The 19,307-nt window shown below is 42.5% G+C and overlaps 1 protein-coding gene across 8 annotated transcripts in view; it reads left to right on the top strand.

Annotated features, from left to right (window-relative positions):
* The first annotated feature begins 3,293 nt into the window (after positions 1–3,293).
* CEP43 (centrosomal protein 43) overlaps positions 3,294–19,307 on the top strand; it is a 48,927-nt gene continuing 32,913 nt past the window's right edge. For 4 of the 8 annotated variants that reach the window (XM_060242164.1, XM_060242181.1, XM_060242197.1 and 1 more), the window contains exons 1-7: positions 3,294–3,595; positions 5,493–5,546; positions 6,056–6,110; positions 7,442–7,530; positions 8,674–8,808; positions 9,590–9,673; positions 16,405–16,461. In XM_060242164.1, coding sequence (XP_060098147.1) covers positions 3,509–3,595; positions 5,493–5,546; positions 6,056–6,110; positions 7,442–7,530; positions 8,674–8,808; positions 9,590–9,673; positions 16,405–16,461 — 561 coding nt within the window. In that variant the 5' untranslated portion in view covers positions 3,294–3,508. The remainder of the gene's footprint in view (positions 3,596–5,492; positions 5,547–6,055; positions 6,111–7,441; positions 7,531–8,673; positions 8,809–9,589; positions 9,674–16,404; positions 16,462–19,307) is intronic. The other 4 variants (XM_060242172.1, XM_060242189.1, XM_060242206.1 and 1 more) reach the window with 3 other exon arrangements.

A 19,307-nucleotide genomic window follows, 5' to 3' on the forward strand; every position in this document is an offset into this window, starting at 1 on the left:
ATATTCTAGAACAGAAAAAGCGAAACTCACATATCTTTATTAGCATATTTAGGGCCAAAATGCCTCCAGAGCAGGGTGGAACAGGCATTAGAGAAATAATAGTACTGTGAAAATCAGTAAGATGTGTTAACTGCACTGTAGAATACTATTTTGGAAATCAGACACAAAAATATTGTTTTCCAGGCCAAAATGCTCCTGGAGCACCCCAGATCAGGCAGAAGGGTCATTCAACAAATAACAGTATATTAAAAAAACCCAGTGGGATGCATGATAGGCGCTTTAGAAAAATATTTTGGAAACAGTTCTCATGCCAAGCTCAATTATTTAGGGCAATTTTGATACTGGTGACTCCTAAAACATAATCACATTTCACATGTGATTATGCACTCATTTCACATGCCAGCAAGGTCATGTTAAAGATCCTACAAGCTAGGCTTCAGCAGTATGTCAATCGGGAACTACCAAAAGTTCAAGCTGGGTTTCGGAGAGGTAAAGGAACTAGAGATCAAATTGCCAACATTCGCTGGATTATGGAGAAAGCATGGGAGTATCAGAAAAATGTCTATTTCTGTTTCATTGACTACGCTAAAGCCTTTGATTGTGTGGATCACAAGAAACTGTGGCAAGTCCTTAAAGAGATGGGAGTACTAGACCACCTCACATGTCTCCTGAGAAATCTGTATAAGGGTCAAGAAACAACTATCAGAACGGGGTATGGAACAACTGATTGGTTTAGAATAGAAAAAGGAGTCCGACAAGGATGTATATTGTCACCCTGCTTATCTAATTTATATGCAGAGTACATCATGCAGAATGCTGGCCTGGATGAAGCACAAGCCGGAATTAAGATTGCTGGGAAAAACATCAACAACCTCAGATATGCAGATGACACCACTCTAATGGCAGAAATGAGGAGGACCTAAAGAATCTCTTGTTGAGGGTGAAAGAGAGCACAAAAGTAGGCTTGAAACTCAGCATCAAAAAACTAAGATCATGGCATTGGGCCCCATCACACCTTGGCAAATAGAACGGGAAGATGTGGAAGCAGTGACAGACTTCAATTTCTGGGATTCAAGATCACTGCAGATGGTGACTGTATCCATGAAATTAAAAGACATTTGCTCCTTGGGATGACAGCTATGGTGAACTTGGGCAGTATAATAAAAAGTAGAGACATCACCCTGCCAACAAAAGTCCATATAGTCAAAGCGATGGTATTCCCAGTAGTAATGTATGGCTGCAAGAGCTGGACCATAAGGAAGGCCGAACGCAGACGAATAGATGATTTTGAGCTGTGATGCTGGAGAAGAATCTTGAGAGTCCCTTGGACTGCAAGAAGATCCAATCAGTCAGTCCTAAGGGAAATCAACCCAGACTGTTCCCTGGAAGGTCAGATGCTGAAGCTGAAGCTCAAATACTTTGGCCACCAAATGAGAAGGGAGCACTCACTGGAGAAGACCCTGATGCTGGGGAAGACAGAAGGCAAAAGAAGAAGGGGATGGCAAAAGATGAGATGGCTGGACAGCGTTACTGATGTAACAAACACGAATTTGAGCCGACTTCGGTGGATGGTGAAAGACAGGAGGGCTTGGCGTGACTTTGTCCATGGGGTCACAAAGAGTTGGACTCAACTGTGTGACTAAACAACAAAAAGGACCTTGGGGGCAGGTGCTGTAAGTTATCATTAGTAGTAGTAATATGGTTGTTTTATATTTTTGCATTTTGTGGATTTATATGGGTTTATTTTTGTTACTTGTCTTTGAGTTCCAATAGTCTGGGAGAAAGGCAGGCATGTGGGGTTTTTTGTTTTAAAATAAAACATATATATTGATAAACTATTGTGATTACTGTAGCTTTCAAAGTACATAGCTTTTTAGTACCACCTACAGCATGACTACAGAAACTATCTGTCCCAAATGCTTTGTTGTTCAGTCACACAGTTGAGTCAGACTCTTTGCGACCCCATGGACAAAGTCACGCCAGGCCGTCCTGTCTTCCACCATCCTCCGAAGTCTGCTCAAATTCATGTTAGTTACATCAGTAATACTGTCCAGCCATCTAATCTTTTGCTGTCCCCTTCTGCTTTTGCCTTCTGTCTTTCCCAGCATCACGATCTTCTCCAGTGAGTGCTTCTTTCTCAGTCTCAAATGCTAGCAAATAATTATTTTAAGGACCATTTCACATATTCATCCCTTGTCCATTTCAAGAGTCTGAATTTTGCCATACTATAAGAGTTTATGCATTCTAGCCATATATAGGTGAACATGCAAAATGACATATTATGACTTTGTTAAAGCATTTATTCAGGGATGCCAACAGACCCAGAGAAAAACATCCTGTCTCTTGAATAAGGGCTTAATCTGTGCAAATTGGCAGTTAAACTTTGCAAGGAAGTAAACACTATTACACAGCAGTAAATGTCCTATTGTATGTGTTATGTGCCATAAAGTGACTTCGAACATATTAATGACCTCTAACATATTAGTGACCTCCAAAATATCCTATCATTACCAGCTTTGGTCAGGTCTTGTAAACTGAAGGCTGCAGCTTCTTTTATTTAGTCCATCAATCCATCTCATGTGGGTCTTCCTCTATTCCTACTGCTTTCAAGTTTTCCTAGCATAATTTTTTTTTCTAGCAAGTGTTCATCTTCTCAAGATATGATCAAAGTATGATAGCTTCAGTTTAGTTACCTTAGCTTCTAGAGAGAATTCAGGTTGATTTAGAACCCACTTCTTTGTCCCTTTGGTGGTCAACCAACATCACATTTAAAACAAATCAATTTTATTTGTCAGCTTTCCATGAAGCCTCTATTAACGGGCCAGAACGTGGTGGTGGGGGGGGGGCTTCTGGGGTAGACAGACCTCTAGGACAGCAGCCCATCATTATACAAATGTTAGATTGATTGAAGGATACACAATGAAAGGGAGGGGGAGGAACCACTCTGTCTGGCCTTCCCAAAATGTATGTATTTATTTAAAATATTTATTAGCCACCTTTCTCCCTTGAAGAATTTAAGACAGTTTACAATATAACGGGGTTTTTTTCAAAATTAAAATAATGCAAACAATTATAAAAACACATAAAATATAATACTGCAGATTTATATCTTATTTTTTGCATGATCATCACACACCTATGTTCCTCCTCTTCCCTTTGAGAAATGCTCAAAAATAATCTTTCATGCAAAGCTTAGTACTAATAAAATGCTTGAGGGCATGAATGACAAATAACCTCCTTCCAAACCTCCCGCCTCCTGTTCCCGCCAGCCAATCCCGGAGTTAAATCGCTATTCGTCGGTTCGCGTTCGCACATTCTGCGCGCTTCCAAGCGCGGGCCCAGGGACTGGCTGTATGGCTCTTGTTTCCAAGCAGGGTGGTGAGCTGAGTAGTAAAACTGTAGCGTTGCAGCCTTCCCAAGCAAAGGCCTTTTCTTATTTTAAAGTGGCGAATCTGCGAGGCGCAACCCATCGCCAGCTCAGTTTAGGCGGTTGTCAGGGTGAAATAAGATGGCGGCAGGGACAGAGGAAGACACAGAGCTGAGGGATCTCCTCGTGCAGACACTCGAGTCCAGCGGAGTGCTAAATAAAATAAAGGTGCGGAGGGGCCCAGGGACGTTTTATGAAGAGGTGGAGGTGGGTTCGCAAAGACTCGGGCTGTGCCCTCAGATGGCGCCGGAAAAGGCATGTGGCCATAGTGGTGCGGCCCTCGGAAGTCGACACTTAACGGTCCTCAAACTGTCATTCCTGCCCTCAGGGATTCAGCGTCGCGCGCTTCCTACCTCTCAGGGCGTGGGCATGGACTTCGGTAGCTTCCATCTCTGGAAGGGCTGCTTCGTTACAAACGCTTGTCCCTGGGATCTGTGGCCAGGCTGTGCCATCGCAATAAATGGCTCTTGTCAGAGAGTCAGTGCAGGCTTCCGAAGGAACATAATAGGCAGTTCGTTACACTTTTTTTTCGTAGACAAACGCACAGTGCCTAACAAGAACTGTATTAAGGAGACTTCATGGGTCGTATGAATTCTGTCTTCTGAAGTATTCCCAGTCAGTTCCTTCTTACAGGACATAGTTAAGTGTCAATTTAGCGTCTGTGGAACTTGTCTGGTCAGCTGTGAAAATATTATTCCTTGTAGAAATGTCCATTGTCTCAGTAATCTGGACAACCATTTTTGCCATAAGTTGGCTTGAATGCCAAGAAACTGATGCTATCTACTCCATTATACATTAGCTGAATTGTTAGGAGTTGTGTTATTCTGAATTGTGTATTGTGAATTGCCCGCAGTGATGTGGTATATAGATTATTCAATGAACATACTAATTCTGCATTTCCAGTTTTCGGGGTCTCCTGCTCATCTATCATATAATGCTGGCAGGGTAAGGTTCTCAGTACAGAGTTGGGGTTCTTCCCTATGCAACATAGCTGTACAAATCAGTGTCCCACCCCAGAAAAAGCAAATAGGTAAAGAAGGAAAGCTTCTCTGTACATACTTAGTCTCCAAAGTTCCAATGGAGGATGGAATCATCCAGGCTGACAGCTGTAGTTCTGCAGGGCCAGAAAGAAGCAGCACATTGTGGCCAGACATCTGCTCTGTGACTCACCAAAGCAGTGGCAGCCAACTTGCTTGGCCAGCAGCAATGCTGTAGCCAAACCAGGCACTGTGGCCTTCATTTTCCCACCAGCAGTTTGTGCTTGGCCAGGCGAGCCTATTCATCCTGCAGACTTGCTGGGTCTGAGTGGAGGGGGGTGGGGAATGGAGGTCAGTACAAGCTAGGCCAGGGGTGTCAAACATGTGGCCCTCAGGCAGCCAAAGAACTGGCTGTCATCTGCTTCCTTCTTCCTCTCTCTTGTTTCCTTTTGCATCACAGCTTGCTTTGCCAGGCTTGCTCAATAGCACAGAAGTTACAGAGCAAAGCCTCGATTTTCTCCATTGGCTGAGGCTCCTCCCTTGGGGAGGAAGAGGGGGAAGGGAGAGCTTGCTTTGCCTGCCTCTCTCAATTGCACAGCAAAGCTACTGAGCCAAACCTCTCTTCCTTCTATTGGCTGAGACTCCTCTCCCTCCTGGTCCCCTGAGGAAGGAAGGAAGGAAGGAAGGAAGGAAGGAAGGAAGGAAGGAAGGAAGGAAGGAAAGATCGATCCAGAGTTCCCTGGATCATACAGAAGAGATACAAAGAAAGCACCTTTAGGACCAACAAGTCTAATGTTTTAAGCATGTTTTATTTTAAGCTTTTAAAATCTTTAATTGTGTTTTCTGTGTTCTTTATTAAGTTTATATCTCTGCTACCTGACATTACATTTTATGACACGCACGGCCCAGCCTGACAGTGTCTCATTTATGTTGGATCCAGCCCTCATAACAAATGAGTTTGACACACCTGAGCTAAGTCATTGGCTCACATGGGCTTTTTCCTGTTCCTATAATGTCTGTAGCTGCTTGGTGTCTTGTGCTGCTGCAGAACAGTATAAGCTTGTGTAAACAGTGTGTCTCCATTACAGGCAGAATTGCGAGCAGCTGTATTTTTAGCATTAGAAGAGCAAGAAAAAGTAGAGGTAAGAAGCTCAAATAATGAACTTTTCATTGTTATTTTATTTTGTATATATTTGCACTGCATTTCTACTACATACAGCTTTCAGAGCAACTTACAAAATCCAGTAAAGTCTACACCAACACTCACTGAGAGAAACTGATGTATGGCACTTACTGGAGAACCTCCTTCCCATTCTTCAAAGTCTTCCTGAAAGTGCTGTAAAAAAAAGCCTGTTTTGCCAGTAACCTGATTGACTGATGGCCTGACTCAGTATAAAGCCATTTCATGTGCTTTCAAAGCCATTATTTCAACAGATGTGAACAGTAAGACAGAAAATAGCAGTATTGGTATTTCCTGTTAACCTTGCTGCATTCTGTTAGTGTATATTGTAGGCATGGCTTAAAGACAAAGATACATATATGAACAGATATCGAGATTAATGAGATGTTAATCTGTTAAGAGGTTAGATGTTGAGGCAGTTTTTTTGCTTTCCAACAAGGAAAATCTTTAATTATTTTTATCTTTTCACAGAACAAAACTCCTCTGGTGAACGAAAGTTTGAAAACATTTTTAAACACAAAAGATGGTAAGCTTTTTCCTGTTGTTTGAAGATACATTTCCCAAATCACTTGTGGTCGTATTGTGATGGGCATGTCACATAACATGTGACAACAACTAATGTGACAACAACTTCAGGACCGCCTCTCCCTATATAAGCTCCTCCGGGCTCTGAGGTCAGCTTCACAACATCTTCTTGTGATCCCTGGTCCTAAGGATGCCCGACTGGCTTCAATGAGGGCCAGGGCCTTTTTGGTTCGGGCCCCTATATGGTGGAATGAGCTCCCTCTGGAGATCTGGGCCCTGCGGGACCTATCCAAGTTTCGCAGGATCTGTAAGATGGAGCTCTTCCACCAGGCTTTTAATTGATCCAGCGGGCATCTTTTGAAGTTACTGCTCTTGCCAGCACCCTACCATCAAGGTGCTCAAGTTGTGTTGAAAGCTTCCAGCCTACACACTGTTGTGTGGTTTGTTGTCAATTGTATGGATTAGTGTTCTCTGATCTGATTTGACATATCTGTAGTTATGATGTTGTTTAATTTTGATGTGGTTCGTTTTAATGTTGCTTTAATGCTGTAAGCTGTCCTGAGCCCGCTTGTGGAATAGGATGGGGTATAAATTGAAAATTTTAATTTATTTAATGGATGGATTAAGAGCTATATTTGGACCTGGGAAATAGATCTCAAGTCTCAGTTTTTCCAAAGATTTACTGTGTGGACTTCTTGAGATAAAGTGTGAGTTGCCCATATATAAAACAGAAACTTTAGTACTGTACCTCACAGGGTTGCTATAAGGAAGAGAGTAAGACAGTAAAAAAAACACCCTAGGTTTTACCATTAAAGATAATTATAACTGATTTTAATAAGAACAGATTTAGATTTCATACTTACAGGCTCATTAATGCCGATTCAGATCTTGTAAGGCCTTGGCTTATGAAATGTGAATCTTGTAGAATGCTTTGTCTGAGTAGACTTGTACCCTGTGGGACTGGTCTGCATTCCACAGGGCATGTAAGACAGGATTAATTCACCAGGCATTATACTGATGTAATTTTGATAGACTCTACCAACAACACTGCTGATCTTTTTAATGCTCAAAGCTGTATCCTGAGTTTTTATTGGATTTTATTGAAATTATAGTTATTGTTATTGCACTGTTGTTATCTGCCCCAAGCCCCATTCTGGGAGATAGGTGGGATAACAATCTAAATAAATAAATAAAATACACTTGTATAAACTTATCTTTTAACCAAAATTTGTTTAGTTGGCTAAATTACATTATCCAAAAATTACATTGTCCAAATTTTGTATATAATATGTGGTATAGGGATGTTTTAACATTGTTTATTTGTTTTTCCAGGTCGATTAGTAACTGGTCTTGTTACTGAATTCCTTCAGTTTTTCAATCTTGATTTTACCTTGGCTGTCTTTCAGCCTGAATCAAGCACAGTAAGACTTCTTCATTTTAATTTTGAACACTGTAATCAAATGCAGCTTTGGTTTCATCAAATCTATAGCAACTAATTAATTTGCTTTGGGTTTATTCGGTGTCATTAAACTCTGGTGTACATTTGTATCCACATCCACAGTGCTTTATGTATATAGTGTTTCAGTAACCTGTGATATCAAAGTGCCACAGTGGCAGGTGCTGTCACTAAGAATTTTAAGGTGTGTGTGGAGTGGGGACCCCTTCCTTTTGCTTTTACAGTCCATCTATGCATTGATGCTTGCTGCGGTGCTAGTTTTCTTGAAAGCAAGATCATAGAATTTTGCCCAGTTCTTGGACTGCAGTACTTCATAACACTTTTTGTTATGAAAAACAAATAAACACTTTTAATATTTGGGAAGGATCATAATTTAGTGGTAGAACACACTGTGTAGCTGATATAGTTGTTTCTGTATTGTCTTGAGGACAGAGATCTCTATGGGACATGCACAGTTTGCTCCAACAAGGGAAGGGAGAGCTTGGAGGTTTGTGAAGAAAATCTAATCAAAATGGGAGTCTTTGGATTGCTAAGGCTTGAGAACTGTTAGTATAGTACTTACAATGGAGTTCAAAAATTATTCAGTAGAAACTGATAACAACCCAATAAGCCCTGTGGCACAGAGTGTTAAAGCTCGATCCCCGGCGGAAGCTGGGTTTTTCAGATAGCTGGCTCGACGTTGACTCAGCCTTCCATCCTTCCGAGGTCGGTAAAATTAGTACCCAGCTTGCTGGAGGGAAAGTGTAGATGACTGGGGAAGGCAATGGCAAACCACCCCGTAAAAAGTCTGCTATGAAAAAGTTGTGAAAGCAACATCACCCCCAAGTCGGAAACGACTGGTGCTTGCACAGGGGACCTTTCCTTTCCTTGTCCAACTATTAAATATGAAGGCCTAAAAGGCAATTGAAGGCTATTTGAAAAAATATGTCGCATGATTTTACAGGTATGTAATTTTCATATTTGCTGGTACTGAAAGCTGAGATGCCATGACTGCTCTTTGGTCACATTGCTTTGCAGATAATTTGTTATTAAGTCTTTACCAAGAAATAAATTGAAATCTGTGTAATGTGTGGATGGTTTGAAGTACTGCTTTTTCTTTTTTTTCTAGTTAAATGGGCTTGAGGCTCGAGAAAATTTAGCTCAAGATTTGGGAATTATTGAAGCTGAAGGTACAGTGGATGGGCCCTTGCTACTGGAAGTAGTGAAAAGATGTCAGAAGAAAGGAGCTTCTAATAGTGGAGAAGTAAGGATTGTAAAACGCATCAATATATCTATATTTAAATATATTTAAATCTGCAGATTGGGGCCAGAATATTTCACAACAACCTAGGATAACCCTCAGCTTTTTAGAAAAATATGAAAAGTTAAAAGCTGGGGGAATGAATCACCCAAAACAGAGGAGTATTGTCTATACAAGGGATATGAGTGGAAGATGGGGAAGGGAGAGTGGCCACTGCATGAACCAGAAGTAGTGGCACTTCAGGTGGGTGGGGAAGGGGATGGGAGAACAGGAGTTGCTGTCCCCCCATCTCCCTGTAGATTAGTGGGGAGGGAAATGGGCAGGCAGGCAGAGTGCAGGGGAGGAGAACAGGTAGGTGGGCAAAGTGGCTAGAGGTGGGCAGGGGGTGAAGGGGAGGACAAGTGAGATTTTCTCTCATGAATGTTTCCATGAGTGTCTGTATAGCTGCTTCCAGTGTGTGTGTGGGAGCAGTAGCCCAAGCTGCTGCTGATGGTTGAGCTAGGCTGGCAGAAGCAATAACAGTGCAGACAAGCAATTCAAAGGGCGGGGGATGGGTTCCCATGGGTCCTCTGCTTGTAGCATTTAAATAATAATAATTATTATTATTTTGTGTATCATAATTTAGGTACTTTGAATAAACTTTGGGAGGGAAATAAATTATGAAATAATATTTGTAAAGCATTGGCTTAATACTGCTTAATTACTTAATTAAGAGTATTTACTCTTAATTGTTTCATGTTCTAATAAAGCAGTTCAATTTTTCTTTTCTGAAATTTTGGTTTAGGTAATTCCCATAATATCTGGCATTGTACATTCTCCTCCAAAATCATCAGATGGAAGGCTTAACTTACCCCCATTGCCAAGTAAGGTAAGTCAGAACTACAGGGAAATTAATCTTAATGTAATTGGTGGAAAAAAAAACATGTTTTAAACTTTCCAGTTTGAAACTCTTAGAATCTTTCACTGCTTGATTTCCAGAACTTTAGTTTTGTAATATTGTAGGAAAAATATAGCAGCAGCCACAAAACCATGTATTAGAGGTCAGAACTAGAGGCTAGATGGTCATCTGACATCAGCACTGATTCTGTGAACTTAGGCAGGTCATGAGAGGGAGACCAGAAAGGATTGCATCAGTGCTTAGTTCTCATGCCCTTTCTTACACACCCAAGAAATGCTGATTGCCACTTTGGGGTCAGGAAGCAGTTTTTTTCAGAGCAGTTTTGCTAGAGATTCTTGAGGGTTCCCCACCCATCTTCTCCCCCTCACCCCCAAGCTCGGGCCTGGGCCTGGAGATATGAAGAATGGCAGAACCCCAACCAAAGCTGGGTGCCATGGCCCTCACCTCAGCATCTGACTGCCCAGCTTGGCATGGAGGAAGCAGGCTGGCAGGGCACCTCACTGAACCTGTGCCAGGGCAGTCGCACTGTGCTTGTACCAGATCAGTGTGGGCCCTGGGAGGAGCTTGTTGCTGCTATTATGTGATACCATTCTCTACCTTCCTTCTCTACACCAGGCAGTTGGATGCTAAGGAGGGGGCTGTGGGAGCCAACTTTGGTTGGGGTGTGCTTATAAGTGTGTGGTTAATTAAATTAGTGCTCCTCAGTGCCCTCCCCCAATGAAATTTCGGGGTTTGCTTGATCTGCTTCCTACCATTGCTCTACATCTGAGTGCACAGTGACGGCAGAGGAGGTGCCATGCTGCCAGTACCAAGCTTGTATCAACACGCTTCATCTGTTGGACAGTACCTGCCTTGATCAGTTTCACCTAGACAGAGCTGCCATCCAGGCCCTGTGCAAAGAGCTGGGTACTGTCATCCAGGGCCAAGCTCCTGCTCCCTGTGTCATTCCCTCTTGCAGAAGGTCCTGCTCTCCCTGAGGCTCCTGGCCACCAGATCCTTTCAGTGTACCATGGCACAGGTCCTTGAGGTGCCCCAGGCCTTGGCTAAGTGCTACCTGCATAGCTTTCTGAATGCCAAGTTTGCCCACCTTCAGGAGCATGTGCACTTCCTCCCTGAAGAGGCTGAGCTGGCACCCATCAAGGCAGGGTTCACAGCATTTGTTGGCTTCCCTAAAGCCATGGGGCCCATGGACATTACCCAAAGTCCCCCAGTAGGAGCCACAGGCCTACTGCAGTCATCACCATTTCTACAGCCCTCCTGTTACCACCAGAGCATCTTCAAAGACTTTGTGGCCAAGTTCCCCGACAGCATCAGTGATGCTCAGTTCTTCACAGCATCTGGCTTCAACTGTTTGGTGGTCGCCTGGCCAGATGGCAGAGGATGGCTCCTGGGTTAGTATGGTGGGAATGGCTGGGTGGGCAAGAAGTGAAGGGCACCTTCCCTGACGCCTCCCATGCGATTTCCTGCAGGTGGCCAAAGGTATGTCCTTCTGGCATATTTGCTGATGCCATATCCTGAGGATGACCCACCAGAATACATAGCTTGCAATAACCAACAAAGCCCGTCGAGTGGGCATTCTGCCAACTGAAAATGTGGTTCCAGTGCCTCCACCACACGGGTTCACAGAGCCATGCAGTGTCTGGCAGTAGCCAAGCTATTCACTGTGTGCACCATGCTACAAAATATTGCCATGTAGCAATTTCTCCTGTCTCCCTTTGGAGGGGCCATCATGGGTATGGACGAGGTATGGGACCCCAAGCTATCTGAGAGGCAGGACCTAAGGGGCCACCTTGAGTGGCTGCAGGCACACATCTGGTGGTGGAGACATCAACATGCTTGTGCTGGTAGTTGGAGAGGCCTCCCTTCTCATTAGCCTGAGTAAAGAGTGACTGAACCACTGGTGACCAGCCAATGGTTCCAGCATCCCCCAGTGGTCTGTGGGGGTGCCACCAGCCCCGCATAGCCTTCTCTCTCCTGGGACCACAGCCGCCCTCCCCTGCACATGCCTTCTATTGATAGTCTTCAGAACTGCCAGGGTGGACTGTTTGCCAAGATGGTGCATTGCCTCTGGCTTCTGAAGGGAGTGGCAAACGTGCAGGAATGGGGCCATGTGCAGGGGGGAGGTCTGTCTCCTGACAAGGCAAGCAGGTTAGTGTATTGCCACCACCTTTGCCCCCCTCCCCCAGCAGCTGCCTTGGGCAGCCCCCAATGTACCTACCCCAGTGTTAAAAAGCAATTTGGTGACTGCTGCTTAAAAGTAAATCCTTTTGGGCTGCTTAAAAGGAAATCCAAGACAAAAATAATGAACATGCACCAGCTTTAGCTTTCTGTTATTTTGGGTATGCTTGTGACCCACCAAGCCAAAGCCAAATTCATAGTTTGGGAGTGCCACTTGACCTGGGCCTGCTGTTGAATAAAAAGGTGGCAGTGGTGCTCAGATATGCTTTTCACCATCTTTGGCTTTTAAGCCAACTGCAGACCTTCCTGAGCGGGAAAGATCTTGCCACTCAGGTGCAAGCCTTGGTAACATGATTAGATTACTGCAGTGCACAGTATGTGTGGCTGCCCTTGAAAACTGTCCAGAAGCTACAGTTGGTACAGATGTAGCCAGAATATTGACTAGAATGGATCATAGGGAACATATCACTCTTGTGTTGTTCATCTATAATCTCTCTCAGTTTGTTTCTGGGCCTAATTAAAAGTGCTGATATTGAGCTTTGAAGCTCTGTATGACTTGGGGCCACCTACTCCCATATGAACCTGCCTATTCACTCTGGTCATCGTTGGAGACCCTGCCATCTGAGGATAGAGGTGGCAACCCAAGAAAGGGTCTTCTTGGTTTTGGTGCTGAAACTTTTGAACTCCCTCCTCTGGGAGATTTGTCAATTGTTGTCTTCAGCCAACAGAGGAAGACTTTTTAAATTTTGTTTTGGTGTTCTATCACTAACTGTTGTTGGTCCTGCTCCATGGTTGTATTGTGTGTGTTTTATTGAATTGTTTGGTTATTTTATTTTAAATGTTGTGATGTTGAAATGTTTTGATTTTGCCTACTTTGAGGACCCTCTTTGGGTGGAAAGGCAGCAAAATGTTTTAAATAACCTCAGCAGTGTATCAAGGCTTTGATTAGCTGTGCTCAGCTTTATTCATTTACACATAATACAAGTTTGGCATTTTCACTGAGTCACATGATCAATAACTCTATGTTGTAGGAAGTGAGGTTTGCAGATTTACAGGCTTGATCCTGCCTGTCAAAAGCATCAGATTACATCAAGCTGGGTATCATACTTGGCTTTGAGAAATGCATTTTTGTTTGTTGTACTAGCTAAATCAAAACTTGTTTAGCTCTCCAGCAGCAGGTTTGATTTTGTTCACACACAGCAGGAATGTATTTCAACTCATGCCTCTCTTTGTTAACTGTGTGTGTAGTGGGGTGTATTTGCTTACTAATTATTTGTGAAGTATGTATATGTACATGTTGGAAGTTTTGTGTGTTCTTTTATAACTCCTTTGTTTCTCTTTTTACTGACCTGCGTGAAGATACCACACATTGGCTTGGATCCCATACTGAATCTCCGCTAGCAGGAGGCATTTCTATTGGAATGGGTCTTGCTTACCTACTGAAGACTGAAATGCTCCTCCTAGGGGACGGGGTTCCTAGGATCAGCATGAAGGGTGAGTTACAAAGCTGCTGTGGGAGGAGGAATTGGCCTCCATTTTGATTAGTGGAAATTTAGCATGGGACCCAAGCCAGAGTGTGTTAACAAGCTTCTTTCTTGTTTTGATGTGCTTTATGTCATAGATAAACCAGCTTGAAGAACATTGATTATTAACTGAGTTAGCAACGTATGTGTTTCTGCATGGGTTTAGCTAGCAAGGTTAGATTCCAAAGGGCTTGATATGTATGTTCTTTGCTAGTGCCTAAAATAGGGCTAATGGAAACAAAGAAGGGATCAGCCTGAACAAGCTGAAGGTCCATGTAGTCCAGCATTCTGTTCCAGCAGCAGTCAGATGCCTGCTGCTTGGATCTGTTGGGCAAGAAATCTTCATGCCCAGAGCATAGGGATTCAGAGAAAAAATGTTGTAAGGATAGCAAGCAATTAGTCTAGAATCTGTATTTTATAAATGACACCAAACTTCCATGAACTGGAAGGAGTGCCTGGAAGCATTGCCATGAAGTAGGAAAGAGGCCATTGTGGACAAAGAAAAGTGATAATCTGTTTTATATTTGCAGAAGAGATAAAAGCAAAGCACCTTTGTTTTTGTAGGAACAAGTTATTTATGAGACAGAGAGAAGAGAGGCAATGTTAGATGTAGGAACAGCATTGCGGAGAAGATTTCTGTCAGTTGTTTCACCAAAGAGGTTGAGCCCCGTGAGTGTAAGATCTAACCACATCCCATCGCATGGAACTGAAATCCCTGGGTTTCTGGAAGTAAGGTCTGTGATACATGTTGCCCCATAGCAATCATTGTCAACAGGTATCCACATGTTGTGGGGTAGTAGCTAATCCAGGCTCCCTGACAGTTCTATATAATGTACTAATTGTCAAACTTGCTTAGTTCGTGCATGCGTTACATTTTTAGTTTGTACAAGTTAAAAATTATTTATATGGTCCAAAGGCTTTTGAGGAGGCTCTCATTATTTTAGTTATAGCAGTTGTCTGTTAAATCTGATTTTGTTTAATTTCAGTTATTGGAATTGATGGTGTATGGTTCTGTTACATACGTTTTACCTGAAGTGCCATTATACAGAAAACATGGTGTTCTTGTGTAGGAAGAGAACTTTGAATGACTTGTTACTGTTGTTCCTGAGCAGTCTTATGTGATTCAGATGGACTTGAAGATCTTGGTAATATATTACCAATATGTTGTAAGCCTGAGGGCAAGGATTACAAAGAAAGCCTTACTTTTGTACAGCGTCTAGTGATTTTAAGTGCTTTATAAAATATTTTCAAAATAAAAAACTGCTTGTAGAAAAAAATATTGACCGCAAGGTGGCAGTATATTTGAAAAGTTCAGAAATCATTTTAAAGGCTCCCCCTTTTATGTTTTAGTTTGAGGGCCCTGAATGTTTATATTATAAATGTCATTTCTACTACTCTGAGGCTCATTCAGGAACACAAGAATGATTAAACTTCCCAAAGTGCTAGTAATGGTTTCCTGATGATAAAATGGCCACATTTTAATGAAGAAATTGCCATAGGTAGATTGCAAGAAGGTTTTTTTTACAGTACAAAAGATATGCAACCCATCATTTGATTGCTAGAAAACACTGAACTGTTTGCAAAACCCATTGAACAAAACTCCTAAATAAGTCTGACAATCAGAATGAAAGAATTGTTGATTATATGTTTCAGTCAGTCTTGTCAGAGATTGGAATGTGACCATGGCACAAAGGGCATTTCATATGAAACTGCATAAACCAGTGTGCATCTGGCTTTATGGTTATGGCTTCTCACAGTAAATGACTGGAGTGTTTTGTTGAAATAGTCTGATCAGCTATGGTCTGGCATAAGGTTTTGATCTGGTTCTTTCAGAACAAATTAAATATTCCCAAGTTAACATGTGAAAAGTATTCTCTGAGCTATATAACAATTTCACTTTCTCCTGTTGAGAAATAAAATTGAGAAGTACAGCAGCATTTTATTAGGAAAGTAAGGCAAATAATGCTATAGGGCAACAAATTATCAGTTGTCGCCTAGCAACCAAGAGGTTTAATTCCACAGTTGCTCACCTGTGTAATTCTGACACAGCTGTTCACTTTCATATTTGTACTGTCTTGCTTATACAGTTCAAAGCTCAGCTGTATCACCAGAAGTTGATTGGTTAACAGCATAACTATGTCTTTGATGGCTTCAGGATTTCCCCTTCAAAAATGTTTTTAGAGGTGACATATTATCCTGCCTTTCCCCTAGTAGTGGCTCAAAGAGGCTTACAAAAAATACCTGATTTAAATACATGACAATTAAGCAAACCAAACATAAAGACCTCCCCACAAGTCAAACCATTCGCAGGTTCTGAATCCTGTGATCAGCTCATTCAGTGGTGAGAGGTTCTTGCCCTTTGGCTTATGCCTATGGCCATGGCCAGATTTAATACTATGTAGACAAACATGTAGTTGGAATATTCAGTGGCTGGTGGGCCCCTCAGCAGTTTCTCTGCATTTTAAGGTGACAGTGCCCATATTCTTTAGGGTTGTTGCTGTTCATATAGCTTTACAATGTCACCATGCTGGATAAGTTCACAGATGTACCTGAGTAAAACTATCCAAGTTGGGTGGTTGGAGCCATATACAAGCTGGCCATGTTACTGTCAAAAATGAGTGCTGCCATCTTAGAGAAACTGATATACAGCAAAGTTGATAGAGATGCAAAGTAGAATATGGTGAAAACAGGAATCATTTGACTTTGCAGGAGAATTTTGTAGATCAGGCTTCCTGAATTTTTTTTGTCTACCCATGTCTGTCTTTAGCATCTCTTTTTATATGCAGTATGTTTAAGGCAATGATTTCTTTTAAATGCTAGGCAGTTCCTTTCATTTATGAAGACATTGTAACATCTTCTACTGGTCAAGCAGAGAATCAAAACTTCAAAAATATATCTACACTGTCTAGTTATGTAACTTATTTAAGAGTCTAGATTCATGCAATACAAACCACTTATAAATTTTTCATTTTTGTGCCATTATTTTATTCTTATGCTCAGATACCAAGGTATAAAGGACATCGTAAAAACAAACAGTGCTTGGACACGGCTGAGCAGGTAAACTGCATGAGGAGAAGAAACTGGCAGGTGTTTCTAATTATATTTTCAGAAAGAGCAGCTTGCACTAAAAATCAATGCAACTGACTCAATTACATACATAGAATTAAACCAATTACATACATAGAACTAACACAGATTCCAAGGCACAAAATTCACAATTCTCTATATATTACTAAAAAAAAAACCCCTTCCTTATTAAACCAAATTTTCAGATATTATGACTGCTTGCCTGCCCTACTGTTTCCTGGATTTTGTGATAGAGCAATCAAACTGACTTTGCATTTGAACACTTTGAATGAGAATGTAACTTCTTTAAATTCCATGAATACATAAATAAACTCAAATACTGTAAGAAAGAGAAATGAAACCTGCAACCAACCCACAAATCAGAGGAACAAAAAATGTTGAGAAAGGGTCATAAAATTTTCCAGTTTACAAGATATGAAAAGGCTAGAAGGGCCAACTGGTATGAAACAAATATACAGAACAAATCTAAAACTTTCAAACATTTTGTGTGTAAAATAACTAAGTGCACAAACTTTGAACAGACATGTACATTTCAACAACAAAGTCTTCATCAGTGGTCAACTGAATGATGCTATTAATAGTATTGTAATGCCAAACAGTGTTTTGTTTTGTTTTTTTTTTGTTATTTATACTTTATTACGTTTTTCATAAAGCATATCACAGATGTTCATTCCGTCGAACGAACGGAGGCACTTATCCAACACCTTGTGCACCGCCACCATATATTCTCCTAATCTAAACTGCCTGAACTGATCGAGTTAATTAGATGCCGGCATGCCAGTTCCCCATTCCGAGAGCCCCCGGGTAAACAAGTCCCAGATTTCAAAATGCAGAGCTTTAAACATTAGATGCTTCTAGAAAAGCGGACCAAATCTCTTCAAATTGTTGTTGTTGACATTGCCGGCGATATGCTATCCTTTCTTGCACAGCCAAAGCATACATTCCCTCAAGCCAAGTAGTAATCGTGCTGGTGAAGCCTTCACGCCACTGCAGCAGGATAATGTAATGCCAAACAGTGTGGGCATCTGCAAGGACTTGCAGAGGGCATTTTGTTTTTCCCTCCCCCACTATTTTCTCTTTACCCTCCCTTTCCTTCTCTCTCCCCCACCTTCGCCAGCCTACCTTCATCTGTCCTCTTGTCTTCAGCTTTCCTTCCTTCCTTCCCATGGCAGCCTATGCTTGGAAAAACTATGGCTGAGTTGCATGGTACTGGCCACTAGGCCAAACACAGTTGAGCAGTAATGAACCTGCAAGGATTTCTGGGGGACACCTCTCTTTCCCTTGTATCTCTTTTTCCCCACAGTATTTCCTCTTTCCTTCATTTTGGCATGCTCTCACTTTCCCTGCTTCTTTCTCTCTTTCTTACAGAACAAACAATTACCTTTTATCTCCCCACCCCCCACCCCATCTTCAGTTGTATATGTGTACTTTGTTTATGCTCTGCCTTTCTTCGCAATGGGAACCCAAAATAGCTTACATCAGTCTTCTCTATTCCTAACAGCATCCTGTGAGGTAGGTTAGGCTGAGATCGTGTTACTGGCCCAGGGTCACCCAGGGAGCTTCCATGGTCAAATAGGGATTTCAAACCTGGATCTCACAGTCCTTAGTCTGAAGCTCTGCTATATGACACTGACTTTCCTGGGGTGCCTGATGTTGAACAGTAGCAAGCAGCCAGGTTTGGGTGAGTCATGCAAGTCAGGAGGTAGCAGTTGCCCAGTGGTTGCTGGTCCTGGTCCCAGTGAGTCATCCCTCAAAAGCCAAAAATACCCTGGAAAGGGCCTGCCCTGTCTCCCTACCTTTTACTGACATAAATCAAGACTTGAAAGTTGGCAATACTGTTGTGATTGCCTAGCAACAGCCATTGAGAGCATTCATTTCTTAAAGCTACAGGTGCCGCCTCTATTGTTTGAAGAAGAAGAAGAAGATATTGGATTTATATCCCGCCCTCCACTCCGAAGAGTCTCAGAGCGGCTCACAATCTCCTTTACCTTCCTCCCCCACAACAGACACCCTGTGAGGTGGGTGGGGCTGGAGAGGGCTCTCACAGCAGCTGCCCTTTCAAGGACAACCTCTGCCAGAGCTATGGCTGACCCAAGGCCATTCCAGCAGGTGCAAGTGGAGGAGTGGGGAATCAAACCTGGTTCTCCCAGATAAGAGTCTGCACACTTAACCACTACACCAAACTGGGTCTCCAAACTTGGGGTGGGTGCGTTAGATCTCAATTTTTTCCTGCAAATCTAGAGTATTTTTCAGGTTTGTGGAAGGATCTGTCTTGTCTGTTCACAGCTACAGTCTCTGGGTTGAAGTATCCACAGAATTGGCCAGGTTGAGAATGGCATATGGAGAACGGATAAAAGGAAGTACTTCTTCACCCAAAGGGTGATTAACATGTGGAATTCACTGCCACAGGAGGTGGTGGCGGCCACAAGTATAGCCACCTTCAAGAAGGGTTTAGATAAAAATATGGAGCACAGGTCCATCAGTGGCTATTAGCCACAGTGTATGTGTGTATATAAAATTTTTTGCCACTGTGTGACACAGAGTGTTGGACTTGATGGGTCGTTGGCCTGATCCAACATGGCTGTCACGAGCTGGGGCCAGGCCAGGCAAAGTCCAGGGGCAGTCCAAGGTCTGTAACCGGTGAGCAAGAGTGTCCAAGGTGCCACAGCCAAATCGTTGTCCAGGTATCGTAGGTCAGAGGTTCAGAAGCCGTAGTCAGGGGGTCCAGAAGTCAAGCCAAGGTCAGGAGGTCCAAAGTCAAAAGCCGAAGTGGATGCTAGGATGTCAGGTAGATGACTAGTTGCTTCCACAAAGCC

Source organism: Heteronotia binoei, chromosome 1 (assembly GCF_032191835.1).
Source record: "Heteronotia binoei isolate CCM8104 ecotype False Entrance Well chromosome 1, APGP_CSIRO_Hbin_v1, whole genome shotgun sequence".
In the NCBI taxonomy this organism is placed as follows: Eukaryota; Metazoa; Chordata; class Lepidosauria; order Squamata; family Gekkonidae; genus Heteronotia; species Heteronotia binoei.